General features: G+C 38.3%; 1 protein-coding gene across 1 annotated transcript in view; it reads left to right on the forward strand.

Annotated features, from left to right (window-relative positions):
* The first annotated feature begins 311 nt into the window (after nucleotides 1-311).
* The window catches only part of LOC114497386 (calcium-activated chloride channel regulator 4-like), a 35,034-nt gene continuing 7,353 nt past the window's right edge, over nucleotides 312-27,992 (forward strand). Inside the window, exons 1-9 of the mRNA XM_028513109.2 lie at nucleotides 312-533; nucleotides 9,770-9,910; nucleotides 10,052-10,199; nucleotides 13,558-13,666; nucleotides 18,155-18,332; nucleotides 18,669-18,887; nucleotides 20,852-21,076; nucleotides 25,523-25,700; nucleotides 27,142-27,248. Coding sequence (XP_028368910.1) covers nucleotides 375-533; nucleotides 9,770-9,910; nucleotides 10,052-10,199; nucleotides 13,558-13,666; nucleotides 18,155-18,332; nucleotides 18,669-18,887; nucleotides 20,852-21,076; nucleotides 25,523-25,700; nucleotides 27,142-27,248 — 1,464 coding nt within the window. The 5' untranslated portion in view covers nucleotides 312-374. The remainder of the gene's footprint in view (nucleotides 534-9,769; nucleotides 9,911-10,051; nucleotides 10,200-13,557; nucleotides 13,667-18,154; nucleotides 18,333-18,668; nucleotides 18,888-20,851; nucleotides 21,077-25,522; nucleotides 25,701-27,141; nucleotides 27,249-27,992) is intronic.

Here is a 27,992-nt window from a genome sequence, read left to right on the forward strand (position 1 = left end):
AAAAAACAACATTAGCATTACTGTTTGTATTCATTGAATCATAAAATTTTATTAATTTTCACATTGCACTCTACAGAAAATACAAAGTATATGTCCATATCTAGGAAATTAAACAAAATTAGAAAACACAGAAAAATCTTCCCAAGTCAAAAATGTGTACTTTATAACAAGTTCTGATCATTTTTATTTTTCTGATCACTTTTACAGTACAACAAAATGACTATGTAACTCTTAACCTTTATGCAATCTTATCCCGTAAGCAGCCACACCTATTGAGTTAAGAGTGTGGATATATATACATGGAGAGAGAGAAGGTGATAGACTAGCCTCTTGAACAAACCAGCACTGGGGCCAGGAACACCTTGAGAGGAACAATGGTGTTATTCAGAAGCTCTGTCCTCCTCTTAGTCCTATGCCTGCTGCAGGGGTCCAAAGCTTCCCTTGTTCAGCTGAATAGCAATGGCTATGAAGGCATGGTTATTGCTATAGACCCCGGTGTGCCAGAAAATGAAATACTGATTGAACAAATAAAGGTAAGAAAAATGGAATTTTCTTCTGTTTGAATTATAGAGAAGGAAAAAAGTTAGTAGTTAATAATTACTATGGAAATTTCTGAATGCTCCAGAAAGTTTACAAGTAGACAGTGCAGTGAGGACAATGCTGGCATGGACAGTGAGAACTGGAGGCATTATAGGAGATTCTCCCCTTTTCCATGTAAAATCAAATATGAGGCCCAGGGTTTCACTGATCCCAAGTTTGTTCATCTATAAATGTGCAATTGAACTTGTCTTTTTTTTCCTAATTTATTAACTTTGGGGGTGGGGGGAGAGAGAGAGGTTTGTTATTCCACTTATTTATGCATCCATTGGTTATTCTTGTATGTGCCCTGACAGGGGATCAAACCCAGAATTTTGGCATACTAGGACAATGCTCTAACCATCTGAGCTACCTGGCCAGGGCTTGGACTTACCTGTTGTTTGAACAACTGTTGAATGCTTATAGCAAGACAACAGGGAATGAAAAGATTCTTCCCTCATGCAATGTACCTTCTTTTCAGATACAGATAATAAAAACATGTAAGTGTATAGCAGGACAGTGGGTAGTAAGTTGCTATGGAGTCAAATAAATCAGCAAAAGAGGGTACACAGTGTTGTTGGGCTGGGCTAGGGGTAGGGTGGTCAGTGAAAGCCTTACTGGCAATGTGTCCTCTAAGCAGAGACCTAAGATGAGTGAGGGAAGAGCCCACTGAAAATCTGGGGGAAGGAATAGAGGGTACAGCAGCAGGAGGCGATAGCTTTCTTGTTGGAGCCAGGGTAATGGCTGTAAATGAGAAGGTGGAAGGATGGGAGAGCTGAAGTTGGAGAGGTAGCAGAAGCCCAGGTCAGTGGAAAGACTTAGGCTCGTACCCTGAATCCGACAGGATCTATGGAAGGATTCTCAGCAGAGGAGAGGTGTGCTCTCTCATGCCTGTTCTAGAATCACATTGACTGTAGTGGTGAGGAAACTCGGTAGAGGGCTTTCAGTTGTCGCTCATCCTGTGTCAGTTCTGCACAGCATAGAGGTGTAGAGGGATACCTGCTAGGAAGCTGTTGTTGATGAGAAGTGATGGTAACTAGGAAGACGGATATTCCAGTAGAGATCATCCCCTGAGATTCTGAACATATTCTGAAGCTATCACAGACAAATTTGTTGATGGTTTAGATGTATGTGGAGTAGGTGAAAGTAGCAGGGAAAGATAGGTGTCAAAGAAGACTCCAAGGGTTTTGGCCTCTCCACTTGGAAAGAGGGAATTATCATCAACTGGGAAGGGGAAGACTTAAGTGATTATTTGGCAGCTGAGATATCAGGAGTAAGGTTGGGACATTTTGAATTTGAGATGCTTATTAGATATCCTTGCAAATGGAGATAGAAATCAGAATTCAGAAGGCAAATCTGGGTAGGGATAAACACTGGGGAGTCATCAGTGTGTAGATGAGATTTAACACCATGAGAACAAATGAGCTCTTTAGGTAGTGCAGACAGTGGAGAGAGAGGCTCCAGAACTGAACCAAGGACTGCATTTCTAAAGTTTCTTTCAACTGTAACATTCCTGGTAATAAAGATTGGTGTTACAATCTTTGTTTCCCCTGGCCCTGTCATCAACATCCACTATGTCCATACATTCAGTTCCTCCACTATTGTGTCCTTAAGCTCACTGTTTTAGCCTTTTATATGGGTACTGTTATCTAGCACAAGCAGATAGGCATGACCTGAATTGTGAGCAGTGATTATGGGGTTGCCATTTATCGCTCATTCTGTGTAAACTCCTGCAGCATAGCGATGTTCACTTATTGATACCTTTTGAATGCCAAAGGAAGGTAAAGATCCCTTTTCTAAAGAACAAATCTTGAACAGCAGTTAATGTAGCTGATTCTGAATGACAGCTTCTCAGTTTCTAGGGACTGTTGATTAGTTTCAAATACACTGAACTTCAGAAATCAATATTTGGAAGAATTAATCATAGTAGTAAAAAATTTGCTAAAATGGTCTTCTACTGAAAGTGTAACTAAAAGTTCAATTGTTAGTAGACATTCCCAGCTTATACGAGGTTTCCTGACATTCTCTCAGCCTGCTAGAAAGTCCTTCCATTTACAATATCAAACAACCATGTAAAATACTATCATCCACATTATCTAGAAAAGAAAACTGAGATTTGGAGAAATTAAATGATTTTTCAAAGGTTCTCTGAGTAGCACAGTCAGAGTGGAGATCTAGCACATGGGCTTTGAACACTTACTTACAGGCCAGAGTTTGAGTTATGACTTGTGCAAGGTGACAAATATCACTCTCTTTTTTTGTAACTGGTGAACCGCCATGTGGACAAAACTTTACTCCTGGGATAATATCTGACCACAAAAATATTATTATGATAAATCGATTCATAATTTATGGTCTGAGATGTCAATTGCCAACTTTCTTTCTTTTTTTTTTTTTAGTTTAACACATTTATTCCTTTAGTTGGACATCCTCTACACACAAATTAGATGGTTTAAGATTTTTGAGTGGAAAGGAATTTAAGTCTTAAGAGGTTTTATGACTGCAGCCTGGAGCAAAGGAAGAATCTTTCTCCCACTGGCAGCTGTCTTTATTTCTGTATTCATGTGTCTTTTTAATTTGAGAGTACTTACTTTTAGAAACATTCATATTTTAATCTTCTTTGCCCCAACTGGAATGTTTTGGGAATTCTTAGAAATAATTTAGAATGAATATTATAGGACTTCTGCTTGAAAAACCTGCAGGAACAATTATTAGCCAAGTTAGTATGCCCCAAGAGATCACAGTCATCTGCTACAGGGTTGATGAAATAGCTCCATGACCAAGAACATACCACCACCCAAGACTGTCCAAAGGGACATGGAGACTCCAAAGTAAATAAAGTACCTTGGAGTTATACAATGTATAACCCACACAACTGTATATGGCAACCCTACATTTCCAGTTGGTACCATAATTCAAGCCTCCATATATACCTTTAAAAATTTTTGAGATATAATTGACATATTATATTAGTTTCATGTGTACAGTGTAATGATTTGATGTTTGTATATATTGGAAAACAATCAATAAAATAAGCCTAGTTAATATCCATCACCATAATATAGTTTTTGTTTTTTTTCTTTTTCTTTATTTTTGGTTCCATATATAAGTGAGATTGTACAATATTTGTCCTTCTCCATCTGAGCTTTTTAACTTAGCAGAATGCCTTCAAAGTCCACCCATGTTGATAGAAATGACAGGATGTCCTTCTTTTTCATGGTTCAATAATATTCCACTATTTATACATACCACATTTTCTTAATCTAGTTCTCTGTCTATGGACTCTTAGGTTGCTTCTGTGTCTTGGTCATTGTAAATAATGCTGCAGGGAACATGAGAGTACCTGTATCTTCCCAAACTAGTGTTTTCATTTCCTTTGAATAAATACCTGGTACTGGAATTGCTATATCAAATGCTAGTTCTATTTTTAATTTCTCAGGAACCTCCATACTGGTTTCCATAGTGACTGCACCAATTTACATTGCCACCAAATGTGCACAAGGGTTTCCTTTTCTCCATATCCTTGTCAACATTTATTATTTCTTGATAATAGTCATCCTAACAGGTGTGAAATGATAACTCTTTGTGGTCCTGCTTTCCATTTCCCTGAAGGCTAGTGATGTCATGCACCTTTTTATGTACCTATTGGCCATTTGTATGCCTCCTTTGGAAAAAAAAGTCTTTTCAGATCCTCTGCCCACTTTTTAATCAGTTTGTTGTTGTTGTTGTTTTGCAATTATCTTTGCTTTTGTTATCAAATCCCCCAAAAATCACTGCCAAGACTAAATCAGGGAACTTATGTTTTATTCTAGGAGTTTTATAGTTTCAAGTCTTACATTCAAGTCTTTAATGCATTTGAGTTAGTTTTTGTATACAGTGTAAGAAAGCGTCCAGTATCGTTCTTCTGCATGAGTCCGTCTAGTTTTCCTAACACCGTTTATTGAAGAGATGGTCCTTGCCCAACTTTGTCATAAATTAATTGATGACATATGTGTAGGTTTATTTCTGGACTTTTCATTCTGTTCCATTGAACTATGTGGCTGTTTTTATGCCAGTACCATACTCCTTTGATTACTACTGATGTGTAGTATATTTTGAAATCAAATAACATAATGTCTCCTGCTTTGTTCTTCTTCCTTGAAATTTCTTTGACCACCCAGGATCATACAAATTTTAGGTTGTTTGTTTATTCTGTTTCTGTGCAAAAGGCGATTGGCATTTTGATGGGAATTGAATTGAATCTGTAGATTATCTTGGCTAGTATGAACATTTTTAAAAACTATTTTATTGATTATGCTATTACAGATGTCCCAGTTTTTTCCCTTTGCCCTCCTCTGCCCAGTACCCTCCTTTTCTCCAGCAATACCCCCCCCACTTTATTTCATGTCTATGGGTCATGCATACAACTTTTCTGGCTTCTCCATTTCCTATACTATTCTTAGCATCCCTGTCTACTTTGTGCCGACCAATTATGCTTCTTAATCCCTGCATCTTTTCCCTCACTCTCCTCCTCCCTCTCCCAGCTGATAACCCTTCATGAAATCTCCACATCTATGATTCTGTTCCTGTTCTTCTTGTTTGCTTTGTTTGCTTTTTAGGTTCAGTTCTTGATAGTTGTGAATTTGTTGCCACTTCAATGTTCGTAGTTTTTATCTCTCTTTTCTTAAATAAGTCCCTTTAACATTTCATATAATAATGGTTTGATGATGAGGAACTCCTTTAACTTTATCTTGTCTGGCAAGCACTTTATCTGTCCATCCATCCTAAAGGATAGCTTTGCTGGATAGAGTAATCTACATTGTAGTTCCTTGCTTTTCATCACTTTGAATACTTGTTGCCAGTCCTTTCTTGCCTGCAAAGTTTCTTTTGAGAAATCAGCTGATGGAGTTATGGGAACTCCTGTGCAGGTAACTGTCTGCTTTCCTCTTGCTGCTTTTAAGATTCTCTCTTTATCTTTCACCTTTGGCATTTTATTATGATGTATCTTGGTGTGGTCCTCTTTGGGTCCAACTTGTTTGGGACTCATTTTGTTTGTTGGACTTGTACATCTATGTCCTTCACCAAACTAGGAAAGTTTTCTTTTGTTAGTTTTTCAAATAAGCTTTCAATTTCTTGCTCTTCCTCTTCTCCTTCTGGCATCCCCGTGATTCAGATGTTGGCATGTTTGGAGATGTCCCTGAAGCTCTTTATACTGCCCTTGGCTTTTTTTGAATTGTTGTTTCTTCTTGCTGTTCCAGTTGAATGTGTATTTCTTCCTTAGATTCCAAATCATTGATTTGAGTCCTGGATTCATCCCCTTCACTCTTGATTCCCTGTAGATTTTTCTTTATTTCACTTAGTGTAACCTTCATTTCTTCCTGTGTCTTTTTTGTGTTGTTGCCTTACTTAATGAGTTTCTGAGCATCCTGATCACCAGTGTTTTCAACCCTGCATCTAATAGGTTGATTATCTCTATTTCATTTAGTCCTTTTTCTAGGGTTTGGTTCTGTTCTTTCATTTGTGCCATATATCTTTGTGTCCTCAATTTGGCAGCATCCCTGTGTTTGTTTCTGTGTATTAGGCAGAGCTGCTTTGACTCCCTGTCTTAGTAGCATGGCCTACTGTGGAAAAGGCACTTATAAATTGTGTGGGGCAGTGCCTTAGGTAATCCCCAAGATGGGGCAACTCACTTCACCATTTGTGCCTCTGTGTGGGGGCAGGACTTGAACAGGGGATGATGCCACTGCCTGGCCTCTGGAAGTTTGCCCATCACTTGCTCTATTTCTAGTCACATCACTTACTCCCTGTATGCAACTAGCTCCCTTCCAGTTGTTACCCTGGTGCTGAATCCTGGAGCAGAGTTGGGGGGACAACATAGGTTCTAAGTCCATGCAGGCCCTTTAGGCAGAATCTCCTGAAAATTCTGCAGTTTCTTCTGCTGCCCCAACACCCCACCCTAGTTCTTATTCCCAGAAGTTATGGGGATTAATCTTCCTGGCACCAGACTCCTGGACTGTGTGATCTCACCTAGGGCTAGGATTCCTCATTCCCGAGGTATCCCTCCCCATTTTTATCCACCACACATGAATGTGGGACCTCCTGTTCTGCTACCACTGCCGCCTGTGCCACACAGTATCTCCATGCTTCTCCACCCATCTCCGAATCTCCCCAACTCTTACCCATCTGGAAACATGTGGCTTTTTTAAATCTTTGGTTGTTGGACTTCCATACAGCTTGATTTTTTCATGGTTCTGGTTGTTATTTGTTTTGAGGTCTAGTTGTAATTCTTTCTGTGGTTGCACAAGGAAGCAAAGTGTATTTACCTACACCACCTTCTTGACCAGAAGTCTAAACATTTTAAAATTATTGATTCTTTAAGCCATGAATATGAAATACCTTTCCATTCATTTCTTTAACCTTCTTTAATTTCTTTCATCAATGTCTTATGTTTTAAGTATACAGTAATTTTACCTGCTTACTTAAAATTTTTCCTAAGCATTTTATTCTTTCTGATTTGTAAATGGGATTATTATCTTAATTCCTCTTTCTGACAGTTTGCTACTATCAGAAATGTACCATATACTGAGTTTGTACCCTGGAACTTCACTGAATTCCTTTAAAAGCTCCAACAGTTTTGAGGGGTGGGATTCTTTAGGGTTTTCATATGTAATATCATGCCATCTTCCAATAGTGACAGTTTTTCTTCCTGCCTTTCTGATTTTGATGTTTTTATTTCTATTCTGGCCTAGTTGTTCTGGCTTGGACTTCCAATACTATGCTGAATAAAAGAGGCAAGAGTGGGTATTCTTGTATTGATCCTCATCATAGAGAAAAAGTTTTCATATTTTATCTCTGAGTATGATGACTCAGGAAAAGGGTGTTGAGAGCTTTCTTGATATTAGCTGTGGGCTTCTCATAAATGGCCTTCATTATGTTGAGGTGTGTTCCTTCTATATCCACTTTTGTTGAGAGTTTTATCATAAAAGAGTGCTGAATTTTGTCAAGTGCTTTTTCTGCTTCTAATGAGATGATCATATGATTTTTAGCCTTTATTTGGCTAATGCGATGTATCATGTTGTTTGATTTGCAAGTGGTAAACTATCCTTGCACCTGTGCAATAAATCCCACTTGATCATGGTGTATCATCATTTTAAAGTATCATTAAATTCAGTTTGCTAATAGTTTCTCTACAATTTCTGCATCTATGTTCATTAGGGATTTTGGCCTGTAATTTTATTTTCTTGGGGCATCCTTATCTGTTTGGTATCAAGATATTGTTGTCCTCTTAAAATGAGTGTAGAAGTGTTCCTTCCTCCTCTATTTTGGGAAAGTTTGAAAAGAACTCATATTAATTCTTTTTTGAATGTTTGGTATAATTCACCAGTGAAGCTGTATGATCCTGGACTTTTTTTGCAGGGAGGGGTTGATTACTGATTCAATCTTCTTACTAGTGATTGGTCAGTTCAGATTTTCTATTTCTTCATGACTCAGTCTTGGCATATTATATGTTTTTAGGGATTGTTTCCATTTCTTCCAGGTTGTCCAAAATTGTTCACAATAGTCTCATAATCCTTTGTTTTCTCTGGTATCACTTGCAACATTTCCTGTTTCACTTCTGATTTTATTTCATTCCTCTCCCTTTTCTTCTTGGTGAGTTCAACCAGCACATACATTTTTAGCTCATGGGCACAGAGAGAGCCATCACTTCAAGCAGAAGGAAACAACTCATTGAAAACTGAACTTACCAAAACAAAAAGGAAAGGGGAAAACATCCTTAGGGAACAGATGAAAATTCTTTTATCTGCTTTAGGCCAGTGATGAAGTAACCTGCAACCTACCATGGGTGCTCTCAAAGCCCTTCTCCTGACTCTCAGTTGATCATCCGGGACTTTAGTTCTCTGAATTAATGGCTCTGTTCTCTTCAGTACATATGAGTCAGCACACTGGCCTGCCTTCGGCAGAAAAGAAAAGAGAGTCCTGGAATTCCTGAAGAAGGAGAGTCCTATTCTGGGCTTACGCTAGGCCAGGAAGTATCATGGATGATAAGAGCCTGCCTTGAAGAAAACAGCAATATAGACTGAGATGTTGCCCACAAGATGAAGAGGTTGGCAACATCATCTAGCTCCTAGGATCTCTCAATTATTCACTGGGTTTGATCATACAGATTAAATTACCATCAGACCCTTTCCTCCATCTATTTCCTCCATTAGACAGTAAGATCTAGAGTAGAACTATTTCTCTTATTAATCATTGTATTTTGGAGTTCAGAATACAGAACAATATGAGATGACATTGTTTTCACCTTGAGAGGAAAGCAACAAGTTCTGTCCCTGATCAAAAAGCTCTACCTCAGCCCTGGCTGGCACAGCTCAGTGGATTGAGCACGGGCTGCGAACCCAAGTGTTGCAGGTTCAATTCCCAGTCAAGGCACATGCCTGGGTTGCAGGCCACGGATCCCAGGAACCAAACATTGATGTTTCTCTCTCTCTCTCTCTCTTTCTCCCTCCCTTCCCTCTCTAAAAAATTAATTAATTAATTAATTAATTAATTAATTTTTTAAAAAAGCTCTACCTCTACTACAAATTTTTCCCTCATCCCACTCCCAGGCTCCAATCTGACTGTGCTTCCCCTGGGGGAATGGGTACGTAATGCAAAACCTCTCCTATGTCCCATGCCTACAAAGTGTTCTAAGCATGCATCAGTTAAGACTGTTCTCTACTTGATTAATGAAGAGTAATGCTATCAACCAGTTTTATGACTGTCTATGTATACAGTACTTTATAAGTCATTTCTGGTTTATACCAACTTTAAAGATAGGTAACAATAGTCCATTTAAGAGATGAGGAAACTAAGCTTCAGGGTGTTATATAAAGTGGCCAAGATCTATTGGCCAGAAAGTGCTAATGCCACCATTGGACCAACTAGGTGATTTTCAAGTCTGTGCTCTTTATCATATTATGCAATTTCTCCTGACACCAAATAGAAACATTTGCCTTTTGATGAAGAATTATATTCAAAACCTTTAAATGTGCAAGACTAAGCTATAAATTTGGATTGAAAGGTGGTAGAGTTAGAATTCTGAAGCAGAGACTTTGCCCACTAGTCAGTTGCTTGTTCTGTTCACTCTCAATCTGGTAAATGCCTGTGATGAACCTCTGCACATTTAGCTCACTCTCACTTGACCATCCTCATGTATTTTTTTGCTTTGTAACAGGACATGGTGACCAAAGCTTCTACTTACCTATTTGAAGCCACAGGGAAAAGACTTCATTTCAAAAATGTATCAATATTAATTCCTGACACTTGGAAGGAAAACTCTCTGTACAAGATACCAAAATATGAAAGCTATGAACATGTAAGAGTCAAAAAAACTTTTCTTAAAATGTTATATTTTCTGGTTCTTCTCCACTGTGCTGCAAATTGTTTCAGAGTTTTCCAATCTAAAAGTTATCTTTTATACTCCTAATGTTTTAAACATCTTTTTAAACATTCTCAGGCTGATGTTTTAGTCGCACCACCTATCCTACCAGGTAGAGATGAACCATACACCAAGCAGTTCACAGAATGTGGAGAAAAAGGAAAAAACATTCATCTCACCCCTGACTTTGTACTTGGGAAAAAACAAAGTGAATATGGACCAACAGGTAGGAATTTAGGTCAACATATAGTTTGCAATGATTCCAAAAAGCAGCTGTGTACCCAGGTTAAGTGTACAAGCCTTAGAGCTCCCCTACTTACTGGCTCTGTGTGACCTTCAACAAGTGAGCTAGCCTCTCTGCCCTTATTTCCTGTGAAATGTTGAATAGAGGTGTTACTACTTTATAGCATCGTTGTGAATGTTAAATTAGATAATCCAAGTAACTGTACTCAGTAGAGTGTCTACAGGGATTTGAACACAGAACAACAATAAGTCTTTTTCTTACAAACCATACTTTTCAGATCTTAATTTTCAACTTCTCCGCATCTGGATGTTAATCAATCACATGCCACCTTGATGGAAGGTAAATGCATGAAAAGCTGAAAAAAAGCCTAGATGACAGTTGCCTGCCAAGAGAAAAGACTCCTGGGCTGTAGTTACTGATATTATCATTTAACTTCTTTGGTTGAACCAGATGTGCTCATCTATTAGTGATCACTTGCACCTATAAAAAAAAATGGCAATTTCATCTAGTTCAATCCAAAAGTTAAGATCATTGGTTCAAATGAATGAAAGCACATTATTTCACATGTTGCTAAACAGGAAAACATGCCTGAATCCACAAACCCCAAGATTATCTCTCCTTCTTCCATTGTCCATTCAATGAGCATTCACTAAGTCTCTCATTTCTGCCACTCAGTTAGCTCTGGCTCTCATCATTACCTGAACCTGTTCCCCGCCCCCCACCCCAGTCTTGAAAGCTCCATCATCTCATCCCATCCCAATCTTGATGCTCCCCCATATGTTAGTCTGACCATGTTTCTTCTCCTTGGCACCTCTAATCTTTTGCTCCCTTATAGCTTTAATTTTGTCCCTACCTAGCATGTCCAGCAAAGTATAAATAGCTCAAGTCCCTCACCATTTGTATCCTTATGTTTCACCCAACTTGCCATATCATCTCTGATGAATTTCCAGGTAGTTTCCATTTGTCCCTGTTAATGTTTCCAAGACTGTGAAAGAAAATTACAAAATTAATTGGTATCATTACAAAAGCACATTTTTAAAACTAGTGAAGCCCCCAAAGCTACTCAGCAAGGTGGAACTTGCCTCTTCCCAATTCCCTTTCTCGTTTCTCAGCAACTGTTTTAAAACTTCTACCATATTTTTCAAGATCTCCAGTCACTTCATTCAATATCATCAATCAACAGATGCCTTCATTAAGAAAACAGAACCCCTGCCTTTTTCTTCTCTACTTCTAAACTCATGCCAGCCTTCACCTAATCTGGAGGAGGATTTTCTCCAGTTTTTAAAGATAACATCCCCACTTGAGCTCTTGCTCTTTGCTCATAACCCTCCCCTCAGCCCTATTCCATAACTGACAGTTTTCCCCTCACTCTTAGACAGAGGTTTCTCCTGTAATGTTAAACATGTGTTTGTGAAAAACTCACATTCTAAAAAAAACAGTGTTCTGACAACAACATGGCTCTTGAAAAGTAAGATTGAGAACATAGTCCTCAAAATATATGCAAGAAGTAATAAAATGATAACAACAACAACAATTACCTGGAAGTATATTTGAACCATCCTGGCATTAGCTTGGTTTGCTGGGGACTGCCATCACAGTAGATAGGAAAAGTAGACACACAAAGAGAGAATGCTGTCAGAATGAGCACAGGCTAGCTGGAACTGAGACAATGACATACCTCGTATTTCCAACTTCCCCTTCTCCATGTCTATTTCCTCGAAGCTTTGCTAATACTAATAAAACAAAATTCCACTTGGTTTTTCTTCCATCAAGCTGTGGATTTACCTTTATTTTTCCGTTTACCCTGAAATTTGTAGAAAAAAAATGTTTTCATTCTGACTCCCTGTAAGTTCATCCTAATAAAGAATATATCCTATTCATTTTATATTTCCTAGTACCTAGTATAGTGTTAAGTATATAATTTATAATTATTTTCATATAATTAATGCTTGTAAGTCCTAAGTGTTATAAATTAACCACTTCATTTAGCTATCCTCAACATTATATATGATCTATACCAATGTTTCCATTTTTTTTCATTATTTATTCCCCTAGGGAATACTAATAGACATTTTTAACATTTAGTTGAAATTTTAGTACCACAAATTTTACATATCTGTTCATGTTATTGGTAGGAGTTGTGGGTGGGGGGCTCCACCCTCAGGGATTCCCACATCCACCACAGCTGAGAATAAGTCTACCAAGACATGATCTGCTTGGGGAGGAAAGGTGTCCCATCTCTCAAAGGAGAAGGGCCAGGAGCCTGTTCCTCAATGGGCTTTTATTGGGTTCAATTTGCATAGGAATACAGATAAAGCTCGTCAATCATTGTCAGGCAGTAATGATCAAATAATAGATAAGTACAAAGAACTATGAGGGCTTATTCTGAGTCAGGGTCAGTTAGCTAAAGGGCTATAACACTTTGGGAAACAAACTCATTTCATGCTCGGACCTTTATGAGAAAATTGAGGGCATTCTAAACAAAGCAGGTTTCACAGGATTTTAGACATTCTTTCTTAGGCCTGATTCCTACCAACTGCCTATTCCTGCCCAGGGCTACACCACCCTCCAGCATTGTTTCAGGCTTAAATCAGGCAGGGGAAGTAAGGCAGCCAAGAGATTAGGAGACTTCTTGCACAGAATGAGGACTCAGGCTGTGTCAAAGCTGAGGAGTGAGGGTCCATCACTCCCTTTTTCTATAGCCCCCCAAGTCCTTCCCTGAGGGCCCCTTCATGACCATACCTGTCTTAGGTCATCTCTCCTTTGAGGAATCTTACCCATCTTTGGCTAATCAGTCATCTGCCCAGGGCCAAGCAGGGTGAAGTAAAAGGGGGCAGAGGCAGCACCCCTGCCAAGGAGATAAGCTTTGTCTCCTTAGTGGCTTGAGTCCCAAGGTCTCTCACTCAGCTTTAGCCGGGGGGGGGGGGGGGGGGGGGGGGGGGGGGGGGGGGGGGGCGGGGGGCGGGGGGGGGTGGTTACAGCTTCTGAAACCAGGCAGGGTGGTTCCCAAACAGGAGTAAACTTTGTAGAACCAAAAACTATTGGAATATCTAAGACATTTTGTCCCCTGCCCCCAAGAACCAAGCCCAGTCTATTTCATCCATAGAATATACATACACACATAATAAATGTTTTGTTGATTTCACATGTTGAAGTAAAAGATGATATACTATATACAATATTATAATTTAAGATAATGCTATATGTTTTCACAAACAAAAATAAATAAATATTGTCACTTACTTAAAACCCAAATATAACTAGGACATTTCTTAAAATATGTGAAGGATGAATTTTGTCACTTGAATTTTGATCATGTGTTTGGAATATTTTCCCACAGGTAGACTGTTTGTCCATGAGTGGGCCCATCTCCGCTGGGGAGTGTTTGATGAGTACAATGAAAAGAAACCTTACTACAGTGCTTCGTCAAAAAAAATTGAAGCAACAAGGCACGACCACTTCAATTTTCTTTTTTTTTTTTTTATTTCAATCATTGTTCAAGTACAGTTTTCTCCCCCCTACTCCCGTTCCAGCCCCTCCACCCAACCCTCCCCCCTTCCCCCCATTACCCCCCACCCTTAGTTTTTGTCCATGTGTCCTCCAAATTTGTTCCTGTAATCCCTTCCCATTCCCCCCTGAAATTCCCTCTTCTCTCCCCTCTGGCCACTGTCAGACTATCCCCTATTTCAGTGTCTTTGGTTATATTTTGCTAGTTTTTTGTTTTGTTTTGTTTTGTTGTTTAGATTCCTGTTAAAGGTGATATCATGTGGTATTTGTCTTTCACTGCCTGGCTTGTTTCACTTAGCATAATGCTTTCCAGCTCCATCCATGCTGTTGCAAAGGGTATGAGCTCCTTCTTTCTTTCTGCTGTATAGAATTCCATTGTGTAAATGTACCATAGTTTTTTGATCCATTCATTTACTGATGGGCATCTAGGTTGCTTCCAGCACCTAGCTATTGTAAATTGTGCTGCTATGAACATCGGGGTGCAAAGGTTCTTTTGTATTGGTGTTTTAGTGTTCTTAGGATAGAGTCCCAGCAATGGAATTGCTGGGTCAAAAGGCAGATCCATTTTTAGTTTTCTGAGGAAGTTCCAAACTGCTTTCCATAATGGTTGTACCAGTCTGCAGTCCCACCAACAGTGCACTAGGGACCCCGTTTCTCCACAACCTCTCCAACACTTGTTGTTTGTTGCTTTGTTTCTGATGGCCATTCTGACTGGTGTGAAGTGGTATCTCATTGTGGTTTTAATCTGCATCTCTCTGATGGCTAGCGATATTGAACATCGCTTCATGTGTCTTTGGATTTTCTGTATGTCCTCCTTGGAGAATTGTCTGTTCAAGTCCTTTGCCCATTTTTTAATTGGGTTACTTGTCTTCTTAGAGTGGAGTCGCGTAAGTTCTTTATATATTTTGGAGATTAAACCCTTGTCTGAGGTATCATTAGCAAATATGTTTTCCCATACAGTTGGTTCTCTTTTTATTTTGATACTGTTTTCCTTAGCTGTGCAAAAGCTTTTAATTTTGATGAGGTCCCATTTGTTTATTCTTTCCTTTATGTCCCTTGCTCTAGGAGACAAGTCAGTAAAAAAGTTTCTGCGTGAAATATCTGAGATTTTCCTACCTACGTTCTCTTCTAGGACTTTAATGGTGTCACACTTTATATTTAAGTCTTTTATCCACCTTGAATCTATTTTTGTATAAGGTGTAAGTTGGTGCTCGAGTTTCATTTTTTTGCACGTAGCTGTCCAGTTCTCCCAACACCATTTGTTGAAGAGGCTATTTTTATTCCATTTTATGTTGCTGCTTCCTTTGTTGAATATTAATTGACCGTAGAGGCTTGGGTTTATTTCTGGGCTCTCTGTTCTGTTCCATTGGTCTATGTGCCTGTTTTTATGCCAGTACCAGGCTGTTTTGATTACAGTGGCCTTGTAGTATAGTTTAATGTCAGGTATTGTGATTCCTCCTACTTTACTCTTCTTTCTCAAAATTGCAGCAGCTATTCGGGGTCGTTTATGGTTCCATATAAATTGTTGAAGTGTTTGTTCTATGTCTGTGAAATATGCCATTGGTACTTTAATCGGTATTGCATTGAATGTGTAGATTGCTTTTGGTAGTATGGACATTTTAATGATATTAATTCTTCCAATCCATGAACACGGTATATGTTTCCATTTGTTTGTGTCCTCCTTGATTTCTCTCCTCAGTGTTATGTAGTTTTCTGAATACAAGTCTTTTACCTCTTTGGTTAGGTTTATTCCTAGGTATTTTATTTTCCTTTTTGCTATTTCAAATGGGATTTTTTTCTTGATCTCTGCTTCTGCTGTTTCATTGTTGGTGTACAGAAATGCCTTTGATTTCTGGATATTGACTTTGTATCCCGCTGTTTTACCAAATTCATTTATTAGGTCAAGCAGTTTTTTGGTGGAGTCTATAGGATTTTCTATGTACACTATCATGTCATCTGCAAACAGTGACAGTTTTGTTTCCTCCTTTCTGATTTGGATTCCTTTTATTTCTTTTTCTTGTCTGATTGCTGTGGCTAGAACCTCCAGTACTATATTGAATAGAAGTGGTGAAAGTGGACATCCTTGTCTTGTTCCTGTTTTTAGTGGAAAAGATTTTAATTTTTGCCCATTGAGTATAATGTTGGCTGTAGGTTTCTCATATATGGCCTTTATTATGTTGAGGAATGCTCCCTCTATTCCCACTTTACTGAGTGTTTTTATCATAAATGGGTGCTGTACCTTATCAAATGCTTTTTCTGCATCTATCGATATGATCATGTGGTTTTTGTCTTTGCTTTTGTTTATGTGATGTATTACATTTACTGATTTGCGTATATTGTACCATCCTTGCATACCTGGGATGAATCCAACTTGGTCATGGTGTATGATCTTCTTAATGTACTGTTGGATGCGGTTTGCCAGTATCTTGTTGAGGATTTTAGCGTCAATGTTCATCAGCGATATTGGCCTGTAGTTTTCTTTCTTTGTTGTGTCTTTATCTGGTTTTGGGATTAAGATGATGTTGGCCTCATAAAAAGAGTTTGGTAGTCTTCCATCTTTTTGGATTTTTTGAAATAGTCTGTGAAGGATAGGTGTTAGTTCTTCCTTAAATGCTTTGTAGAATTCTCCTGTGAAACCATCTGGTCCAGGGCTTTTGTGTGTTGGGAGTTTTTGGATTACTGCTTCGATTTCTTTTGCTGTTATTGGTTTGTTGAGGCTTTCTGCTTCCATTTTATTGAGTTTTGGAAGGTTATATTTTTCTAGAAATTTGTCCATTTCATCTAGGTTTTCAAATTTCTTGGCATACAGCTCTTTGTAGTAATTTGTTACAATCCTTTGTATTTCTGTGGTATCTGTTGTAATCTCTCCTCTTTCATTTCTTATTGTGTTTATTTGGGTTTTCTCTCTTTTTTTCTTGATGAGTCTGCTTAAAGGCTTGTCGATTTTGTTTATCTTTTCAAAGAACCAACTCTTGGATTCATTGATCTTTAGAATTGTGCTTTTAGTCTCTATGTCATTTAATTCTGCTCTGACAATTTTCTTAAATTACTTCAGCCTGTTAACATCCTCTTTTCCTTACTTTGATTTATTTGAAATACCATTCATTTTGTCCCAATGTAGATAACAGATGCCATATTACAAAACAGTGCTTCTTTGTTTTGTTTTGTTTTGTTTTGTTTTCAGAAAATGTATCTCCAAGGACTAGTTGCCCATTTAAAATACAGATAACTCCAGGAACATTTGGAAGCCAAGGCGGCACACCTCTCCACTATGGCTGCCAGAACTCATTTACGCTGAAGTTGTAAATGAAATCAACCAGCTTCAAGGACTCAACAGGGATTTCTTAGGATTTATAAAATTTATTTTAAAATACCAATCCAACATCACAGTTAATAAAAGGCAATCCTTGCAGTTCTGAGATCAAGAGAACTGAATGGGTGGAAGAAATCTATCTAAAATTGTGTGCCATCAATTTAATCAATCTTAGATGCCCCACTGGAGCTGGGGACTTATTAAAAATGCACAAACTCAAAGATACAGGATTTCAATGAAGGCCTTTTATCAGCTCATAGCACCAGTTTCAGGACACAGATTCTAAAGAGTGTTACATTGATTACATTTGTTTACATCACATTCCCCCTAAATGTCTAGTTTCTACTGCAGAAAATTCATCATGATTGTTAATATAGATGACATAATATTCACTGAGTTTTGGGGTAGTAGGAGCATACATATATGTAGCAGACTCCCTAAATGACTGTATAAAAGCTAGTCACTGTTTCTTAAATATCAACTGGAAACACATTGAAAAGATGGGATATATTCACATCCCAGCATGTTTGTTATATCCATGCAACGTGGACATAATTTTAGTTCCATGCAATAAAACATATGTCTAAAATGCCTCCACCATTCTGTCCTGTCCTAGGCAGTACCTCAGTCTTTCCCTCAGGCCGTATTTCACTTTGGATAAAAATGCTTCTTGACTAATCAAAACACTTGTAGTGATGTCACATCACATTCTTTTGGAGATATCTTCTATGACAACAACCTATGAAGAAGAAGCTAAGGTGGTACCAAGAGTAAATGGTTTCACAAGTTGCCTTGCCTAGATGCCTGTGAGGCATTTACTACCACAAGGCCACCAGGAAAGCTGTTGGGAAAAGGGGAGCCTCCAGCCATTTGTGTAAGCAGGGCAGCAGCAACTTTAATCTCAGCAGATAACTCAGCCATTGGGTATGCTGGAGATACCACTTAAAATTTCCCTCTGAAACTTCTTGGAAAACAACTCTGGTAGAAATCCTTAAATTTTGCGGGCAAATAAAAATAAAAATCCTAATGTAAGGATCCTTGTGAATAGAGAAACACAAGATTTTCAAAAATGTTAATGGTTAGATTGCCTCAAAGACTAACTGTTACCTATTTGCAGGTGTTCCACAGGTATTACTGGTATGAATAGAGTTCATAAGTGTCAAGGAAACAGTTGTACACTTAATAGATGCAGAATTGATTCTAAGACAAAACTGTTTGAAAAAGATTGTCAATTCTTCCCTGATAAATATCAGACTGAAAAGACATCCATAATGTTTATGCAAGGTATTGATTCTGTAAGTATGTCATACTTCATATTGTATATTTATAATCCAAGTACATGTTACCCTGTTTGCAAAATATATGTGCAGGTGACCTGAACAATTAGATGTATTGATATAGAATTCTTTGAACATTGACTGGCACATAGTAAGCACTCAATTAGTGTTACTTATTATTACTATTATTGAAAATCCACCTTACTATTTATTATGTGATTCCTCAATGAATTATATTGCATTAAATAAAAAGCATATTTGCAGATCAGATGTTTTTATTTTCATCAAATTTTTAGTCAAATTTTAAATGCATTCTATATAAAACTTATTATTCTCATTTTATTAACCTTCAAGGTTGTTGAATTCTGTAATGAAAAAAACCACAACCGAGAAGCTCCAAGCCTACAAAATGAAAAGTGTGATTACAGAAGCACCTGGGAGGTAATCAGCAATTCTGAGGACATAAAGAACTCCACACCTATGGCGGGATCACCCTCTCCACCTGTCTTCTCACTGCTGCGGGCCAGAGAAAGAATTGTATGCCTAGTTCTTGATAAATCTGGAAGCATGGGGGTAAGTTCATGCAGTAAGTCATGGGCCCATTTTTCCTAGATATAGTAACTAGTGGGCAAGTGGGGTGGGGGAGTGAATGCCTAAGAACACCCAGAACACTGCCTTCACCTGGGTTGTTAAACTGCATGGTGGCATAAGTCCCATCATGTCCTGGGACCAGGACCTCAGAATGGCCAGTGACTATTGTAATGAAAAAAGGATGGCAATGGAGTTTAAAAGTCCAAACCTGAGGGTCTTTTTCTTTTCTTCCAGAAAACGGAGGGTTTACACAGGAGGACTTTTAGGTCCATTAGTAAAGATTTAGTTAGAAGCTTGGAACATAGATTGAAATATTGAAGCGTTTTCTCCTCTGCCCCCTTTACCTGCTGGAAATACTTGACAGACATGAGGACAAAGTGGATTGCTGAACTCCTTTCAGAGTCAGTCTGCTTCATCATCTATTAAAGGACCTCTTAATGATCAGAAAGCACCACCTTAATGAACAAAAAGCACCACCATAAGGAAAACATGGTCAGATTTAGCCACTCATTCCTTCCACTATCATTTAGTAAATGGCACGGTTCTAGGCTCTAGCAATAGAGATCCATACCCTTGAAGTGTTCACAGTTGCATTGCGAAAACTTTCCCTTCCACATTACTTGGTTCACTCACACTCCTCCTTCAAGATTTGGTACAGGCACCCAGCTCCTCCAGGAGAGGGACTGGCCTTCCAGGCTGGGCTGAAGACCCTCTGCTGGTCTCCCACAGTGAACTGTGCAAACCTCTATTACTGTACATATAGTGAAATCACACATTTGTCTGCCACTAGATGAGGCACCCCTCTAGGACTTGGAACCATATTCTAGGAACCAGTCCTCTACTACCTGAAACCATACCTTTCTCATCTTTGTCTCCCTTTTGCCTCAAGTGAGATCTACCACATATAGGTGCTCAATATATAATTACTGAAATAAATGGCCTACAAAAGAGCAGACATAATGTGATAAGGCATCCAGAAGGATGGCACATTTGAGATAGAACTGAGCATGCTGAAGATCAGAAACAATATATTTGACAAACGAGGGATTGTGTGGATACTCAAAGGGGCAGAGAATAATCCACAATAGCACAGGGTTTCAGAAGAGCATCAGTGCTAAACACCAGCACATAGAAATATCATTGGGGAGAGATGACAAGGGCAGGTTTAAAGGTAAAACAAAGTGACAGGGAGCCCTCAAAGATGGGGACGTAGAAGTCTCTCACTATGATCTGGGTCTAGGGAGTTCAGAAGGGAATTTGGGCATGTGTTAAGGGGAGGTACTACAGATAAATTGGTGCTGAGGGACTGGAAAAAGACAAATGTATGAAGAGACTTACATCTGGGCATTCACCTAGGTAAGAGGGATGTGAGTCTTAGTGGGTTACCAGAGAACCAATTCTGATTAATCCATTAGAGGAGAAATGACAGGGAGAGGTTAGGAGCAAAAGAGGTGGAAGGGGGCCTCTCAGAATTTAGCTGCAGCTCAAGAAGGTTTTAACTTTCAAATTGTTTAGTCTCCAATGGATGGGAAATTTCAGTCTCTAGCTGGAATCCTGATAGTCTGGTTTGATACCTGGGACCTAGGAAGTGGTTTCATCTTCATACTGCAGCAGTACTTAGGAAGTCTCCAAGGTGTGAATCATCACCCTGCAATTCCAACCCAGCCCCTGAACCTGCACCTGCAGTTTGGGAGCCAAGTAGCCAAGAATCACTGCTAGGTAAAAGCCTTTGTTCCTTAATATACTATATGTGTTCATAATGCACATAACTATATTTTTGAAATGTTATCAATTTAAAATTGCTTTCTTTAATAATACCAATTACCAATAAGAGAAATGACTAATAACATGAAATTCTTAACAGCTTCTGTTTACTCACTTTATGTAAACTGTTACTATTTTCCTGTCAAAACCACTTGATTGTTTTTCTTGCCTTGTTTATTCAGGGTTCTGATCGCCTAAATCGAATGAATCAAGCCGCAAAGTTCCTGCTGCAGATTATTGGAAATGGAACCTGGGTGGGGATGGTGCACTTTGATAGTAGTGCCTCCATTAAAAGTGAGCTGATCCAAATAATAAGCACCAAGGAAAGAGAAATGCTCTCAAATCTCTTGCCTACAGCAGCTGATGGGGGAACTTCCATCTGCTCTGGAATTCGATCAGCATTTCAGGTGAAATTCATACTGCTTCTATAGTTTGTTTGGATTTTTTAAAATATTTCACTTATTTATTTTTAATGAGAGGAGAAGGGAGGGAGAAAGAGAGGGAGAGAAACATCAATGTTAGAGAAAACATCACTTGCCTCTCCTATGTGCCCCAACTTACCTCTGATCCATATCCCAGGCCTGTGTGCTGACCAGGAATTGGAACAGCCACCTTTCACTTTGCAGTGCAATGCCCCATGACCTGAGCAACATCAGCCAGCAATGTTTGTTTTTTTATTATTGGGACATTTTTCTATTATTGCTGCTGCCCATACTTGCTCACTAACTTTAGCATAACTAATTCACTTGACTTTCTTAGTGGATCAGTGACTCAGTGAAGAAACTGATGGGTAAATATAGTACTATAATAATGCCACTGAGTGTAAGTCCAGTGAAGTCAGGGACATTGTTTTTTTGTTTGTTTCTTTCTTTCTTTGTGGTGTGTTGGGGGGGGGTTGTTTTTTTGACCTTACAATAGCCAGTGGTCAATAAATGTTAGTTAAATAAATAACTGTGATTGGGCAGCAAAAGTTATCAACCTTTAAGGCAATGAGACAAGTTATATGGTAAGATGCCACCTTGAGCCAATCCCCATTTTACTTTCTGTGGCATACAGTTAGGACAATAAGATGCTTACCTATTAAGGCAGATGTAGCAGGGACTGTTAGTCATGGAGTAAGGAACAGGGGTGAGAACGTGAGTTCTGACGTCACAATACTGACTGCTATTTCCCAGCTATGTGATCTTAGGCAACGTTTTTAGCACCTCAATGCCTTATCTATAGAATATGGTCACATAAGAATGTCTACCTCATAGGAAATTATGGGAATTAAACGGAATATATTCAGATATGAGAACAATTTTATTATATAGTAAATATATAATTGACATCTATTATCATAAATCTTATTTTTTCCAAATTTTCATCTTGAGCTTATAATTAATGTAAATGTGTCATTTTCCTGCTCAGAAATCTTCACTCTCCCCTCACAGTCAATAGAGTTAAGTCTGAATTCTTCAGTCTGATGTTACTCAAAAGTCTCTTACCCCCTCAGTAAAACTGCTCTCATCTCTCTTTCCAGCCTTTTTTCTCATTGCTCCCTTTCTGGTGCTCTATGCTGTAACCAATTTGCCATGCACATTGTTGTCCGAGCCCACCACGTACTAACAGCCTCCGTGCCCTTAACCAGGCAATTCCTCTGTCTAAGATGTTTCTTCTTTCCGTCTTCACAAGCTAAGATTCTACCAATTCTTCAAATTCCTCACTGCTTCTTGTAGCATTTCCTGTTGTTCCCAAGACTATTAAATCTCTCTCACTTATAAATTGTATAACATTTTAGTGTAGCTTTCTAGCATGAAGTCCTAGGTGAAAACTCCAATGATCACTTCCTAGCCTTGCGGCACTAACCATGACTCGTCATCTCTGAAGTCATCAATTACCTCATTGGTCAAATGGGGTAATAAAAGCTAGCACATAGGGTTTTTCATGTTTTAATTTTTTCAAGATATATTTATTGTAGGAAGTAAGGGGCAAACATATAATTTATTCAACATATACTTATGTGCCAAGCAAAGCCTCTCTGTTCTTGTGGTGCATGTGATTTCAGTAAGGATCTGAAAATACATAAATAAATAAGTGAATAAACACAATAATGGTAGGTTGTGAAGACAGTGTTGTAAGGAAACCAAAGAGAGTGATGAGACAGAGTAACTGGGGAAGCAGGGGCACTGCCTCCTTCAGGTGGAGAGGCCACTGAGACCCTCTCTGAAGGGTAACCGTTAAGCTATGATTTGAAGGATGAGAAAGGGCAGTCAGTTTGGGCAGAGAGGCAAGTGCAAATCCCTTAAGAAAAGAACTGGATTATTCTACAAATTTATAAAGCTAGTGGCACTGGAGTTTGACAAATGAGGGGGTGCAAAATGTAGTTGGCAGGTAGATAATGTCTAGATATTTCAAAGCTTAAAAAATATAAGAGGTTTTTATTTTATTTTAAGTACAACAGAAACTTACTGAAGGGTTTTAAGTATAGGAGACTAATCATCAATTCGTGTATTAAGAAGATGACTCTGGTTGCCCTGTATAAAATAAACTGTAGGGAGTAAGAATGGTAGTAGGATAGTGGTCTAGGGACACACTGGGAGCTTGAACTTGAATTACACATTGTATAAAATACATTTAACACTTAGCAAGTGCTTCAGAAAATATAGCACTATAACACTGTGTTGTTTCTCTTAAATGACAGAATATATTCTCTTTGCCACTAATCTTTTCTCTCCTCAGTCCCTCACCTCTATCTCCATAAATATTTTTTAATTTAACCTTTATTGTATTTTTATATTACCTTTTAGTCCTCTCACATTCCACTCCCCCAGCAATCACCACACTGTTGCCCAGGTCTATGATTCCTTTTTCTTTTTTGCTCCATTCCTCCACCCTCTTACCTCCCCTTCCCCACTAGCTGTCATCCTGCTCTCCATCTATGAGTCTGTCTCGATTTCACTTGTGAGTTCAGTTTGTTCATTAGATTCCACATAAGTAAAATCATATGGTATTTGTCTTTCTCTGACTGGCTTATTTCACTTAGTATACATTCTCCAAGTTCATCCATACTGTTGCAAAGGTAAAATTTTCTCTTTTTTATGGCCAAGTAGTATTCCATTATGCAAATGTCCTATAGTTATTTTATTCTTTCATCTATTGATGGACCCATGGAAACTGCCATTCCCATGTTTTGAAAATTGTAAATAATGCTGCAATGAACACAGGGGTGCTTATGTTCTTCCAAATCAGTGTTTTGGGTTCCTTTGGATATATTCCCATAAGTGGGATTGCTGGGTCAAAAGGCAAATCCATTTTTAGTTTTTTGGGGTATCTTCATACTGCTTTCCACAGTGGCTGCATCAGTCTGCATTCCCCCCAACAGTGCAAAAGGGTTCCCCTTTCTCTACATCCTCACCATCACTTGTTGTTTGTTGATTTACTGATGATAGCCATTTTGACAGGTGTGAGATGGTATCTCATTGTGGTTTTAATTTGTATTTCTCTGATGATTCAGTAAATATTTTTAAATTTCATCCCATTCTTGCCAGGAATGCAGGAGCCATGTAGTCTAGTCCTGTTGAATCCCCAGCAACCAAAACATTGACTAACACACATTAAGTGCTTAGTGAATAACTAATACAAGAAAGGCAAAGGTGAAGAAAAGAGAAATCTGCTTAATCTTTGGATCTTCATTTTGCAATGAAATGTGCAGGGAGAATGTGATGGTGATGCAGTAAATATATAAAAGCATTTCCCATTTCTCAGTCTCAGTTTGTCAGGGATTTCACACAGCAAACCCTTTTCTGCAAATCCACACACCTCTACTCCAACCCCATGGAAGTCACTGATAAATCCATCAGTTTTTCCACTTGGCCCGCACTGAATTTCTCCAACTGGTATGCCAAGAAGCCACTACCAATTAAACCTGTCAGAGATGATAAAATGTAATTGTTATCCTGTGACAAATTCTCTTTATCCTTTTTTATAGGAGCCTAGATTCAGAAATATGAGTGAAAACTGTTTGGCTTTCTAGGAAAGGGGTTCAAGTCACAAATAGAATTCCATCTCAATAAACATAATTCACATATCCTCTGAGTACTACCAATATACCTAGTTTTGTGCTTGCTACTTTTAGATGTACAATAAAAGTTACATAACAAGATCTCTAACCTTGACCTGCTTAGAACTTTCCATATCCTTTCTCTATAAGCATACTGAGGGTTCCCTAATTTGAAACCATTAAGATTTTTTTAATGTCCAAGTAGTTTCATAATGCATTTAGCTATCTATGCAACAGATTTTATATACTGAAGGCTTGTCAGAGCAAGGTCTAGTCAAAGAAATGAGAAATATTTAATGCTACTCTGCAATCACATTTTTAGTGCCTGGTTGACTTGACTTCCCCAGACTGAGATGCCACTGTTATTTAACCCAAGTAGGATGTTCCAAAGCCCCGCTCCCACATAACTTCACTTGAGCAAATATTCTCTGTAGCAGATGGACAGAAAATACAGTCACGTTTAACTTCTCTTAGGGGTTGTTGATTGCAGATTCTATAATTTGAAAATAGAAGCTATCTCTTTTTTCTGCACATTTTTTAAAGATTTTATTTATTTATTTTTAGAGAGGGAAGGGAGGGAGAAAGAGAGAGAGAGAGAGAAACATCAATGTGTGGTTGCTGGGGGTCATGGCCTGCAACCCAGGCATGTACCCTGACTGGGAATCGAACCTGCGATGCTTGGTTCGCAACCCACACTCAATCCACTGAGCTACGCCACCCAGGGCCACATTTTATTTTCTCTGTACATCTTTCTCTAATTTCCTGTAAGTCTACTTCACCTAGGAATGTTTTGTATTTGTACTCTGATTAGATCATTAGAAAAAAGTACTCCCAAACAGATGGGTCTGAAATAGTGCTGCTGACCGATGGGGAGGATAACACTGCAAACACTTGTATTGATGAAGTGTCAAAAAGTGGAGCCATCATTCATTCAATTGCTTTGGGACCAGGTGCTGATCCAGCAGTCACACAGATGAGCGACATAACAGGTAAAATATGGCCTGTATATGCCAGTCCTTTAATAGCAATGTGTAAGTGTAGAGACTGACAACTTAACTTCTTTTGAGCTCTGAAGGCACTGTGCCAGGAGCTACGGACCAGAATTAAACCAGACCTGATCTCTGTTTGCAAGGTGCTCAGAGTCCAGCTGACTAGAGTGACAAATAAATCTGCTAATCAGGTAGCATAATCAGATAACATTCCTGCATAACAGGGGGACTATCTATGAGACAAACCCTATGTGAGCAGAGGAAGCCATTAATTCTCCCAGGGTTTGTACAAGTCAGGGAAAGAAGGCATGAGAGGCCAGGTGACCTCTGAGCTGGGCCTTGAACAAGACGTTGAATTCCTCTGGAGAAAAGGGGTAGAACAGATGATCAGGTCATGAGTAGAAAAGTCATGTTGCAATGATGATGCAGGGCACATGGAGGGGTGGTAAGAAATCCAGGAGACCGAAGTTTACTTAGGCTGCAGGTGTAGGGGGGAAATAAGATTAACAGAGGCTCAGGCTGAACAGATCTAAATAACAAAGAAGGTTCTAGATAAACATTTACTCTGGCAACTATTATCTTAGATACAGAGACTAGTGATAAAAATGGATTACATGTTTTCAGTGCCTTAAATATAGTAGAGAATACACAATATAAAACTTTAGGATATCAATTATTACAGAGTGGGGCAAAAGTAGGTTTACAATTGGGAGTACATGAAACATACAGTTTACTTCTGTATTATTATTTATTAATTATTGTATTATTTTCCATATGGACAACTGTAAACCTACTTTTGCCCCACCCTGTATATTGAGTTGGTTTCTAATGTTACCAAACACACACTTGCTTTTTAAATGCTTAGTTGTGCAAACTCCCATAGATTCAAAGTGCTTTCATGGCCTTTGTAAACTTTACTTCTATCCCAATTAGCCCTCCAAAAGTACTACTTTTGGAGACTTGTCTCCATTGCTTACTGTGTTTCTCTCCCCTCATTACCAGCTGTTGCCAGGCTACCTCGATATAGCAGCTCTTTAACCATCCAAGTTTTCAGATTCTGACCCACCGTGGCTAGAAATCTCAAAGCCAGCACTGTTAAGAACTGTATCATAAAGTAAAAATAGGAATTCTTCAAAGGGACTGTGTGAAGTCTGAGAGCTTTAATATATGGAATTATAACACCTTTTCTTTAGATTCTATGATTATTTAATGCATTTCAACCAGCTGAGATTTCTATAAGTGAAGTATAAAGGTAGTTTACACTTGCTGGTTATCATACTTTCAAGTTAATATTTTAGAGTTATTCTTTACCTCTATCTGGTTTGGTTATATTTTAATAATATATACTAAAACTATTGTTTTATTTACCGTTACCTTAAACTTACTAAGTTGTGGTAAGTACTTATTAGAAAGCAGCCTACTTAATGTATTTACATTTTAGGAGGAAGACATTTTCTTGCCTCAGATAATGACGTGAACAACGGCCTCATTGATGCTTTTGGGACCCTTGCATCTGGAAACACCGCCACTTCCCAGAAGTCTATTCAGGTCTGAGTTCCTATTCCTCAGGTTTTTGTGTTTGCATTTAGACATAAACAAGAAAATTACCTTGGTTGTTACAAGTTTTGAGTTCTGTATATTTTACAAAGTAAAATAAAATTTAATTGTTAATTAAATCAAAACTTAAGTATGAAATAGAAATTATTCTTTAGATATGGCCAAATTAAATAGTAAAGTAGTGAAGTAAGTAGTAATATAACAGACATTTTTTCTTTTTCCTTTCACATAGTGTTGGGTTACAGGATAACATCAAAATGTTAAATTTTTGCACTAAAAAAATAGACTGGCCCATAATATAGTATCCACTTTTCTGTGAATGCTTAAAAAATACCATACTTCTAAGATTTCTCACACCTTTCACTGCTGTGAAATAAATTTAAACTAAATGAATTAATTCAAGAACTTGGTTTGCAATTGGAAGAAAAGTATCTTGGAAAGAGATTTATCTGAAGAAGTAGAATGAATAATCATTACACATCTAAAAATTTAGGGGTTGCTTTAATGTCTTTGACCACTCTTTTCACTGGCTTTCTATTTTATTCACCTGTCCTCTGAACTCAACTTCTGTTTTCCTCCATGTTTAAATAACACCCTCATTTTCTGTTACTTAGACTCAAAATCTTTGACTAAACTTCAATTCTTTATTCATGGCCCATGTGAAATGTCAACACAGTCTATTTCCTTGACAGTGTTTTTTCCAAAATTCTGTTTTTATCCATATCCATTCCCACC

This window comes from Phyllostomus discolor, chromosome 5, assembly GCF_004126475.2.
Source record: "Phyllostomus discolor isolate MPI-MPIP mPhyDis1 chromosome 5, mPhyDis1.pri.v3, whole genome shotgun sequence".
Lineage (NCBI taxonomy): Eukaryota > Metazoa > Chordata > Mammalia > Chiroptera > Phyllostomidae > Phyllostomus > Phyllostomus discolor.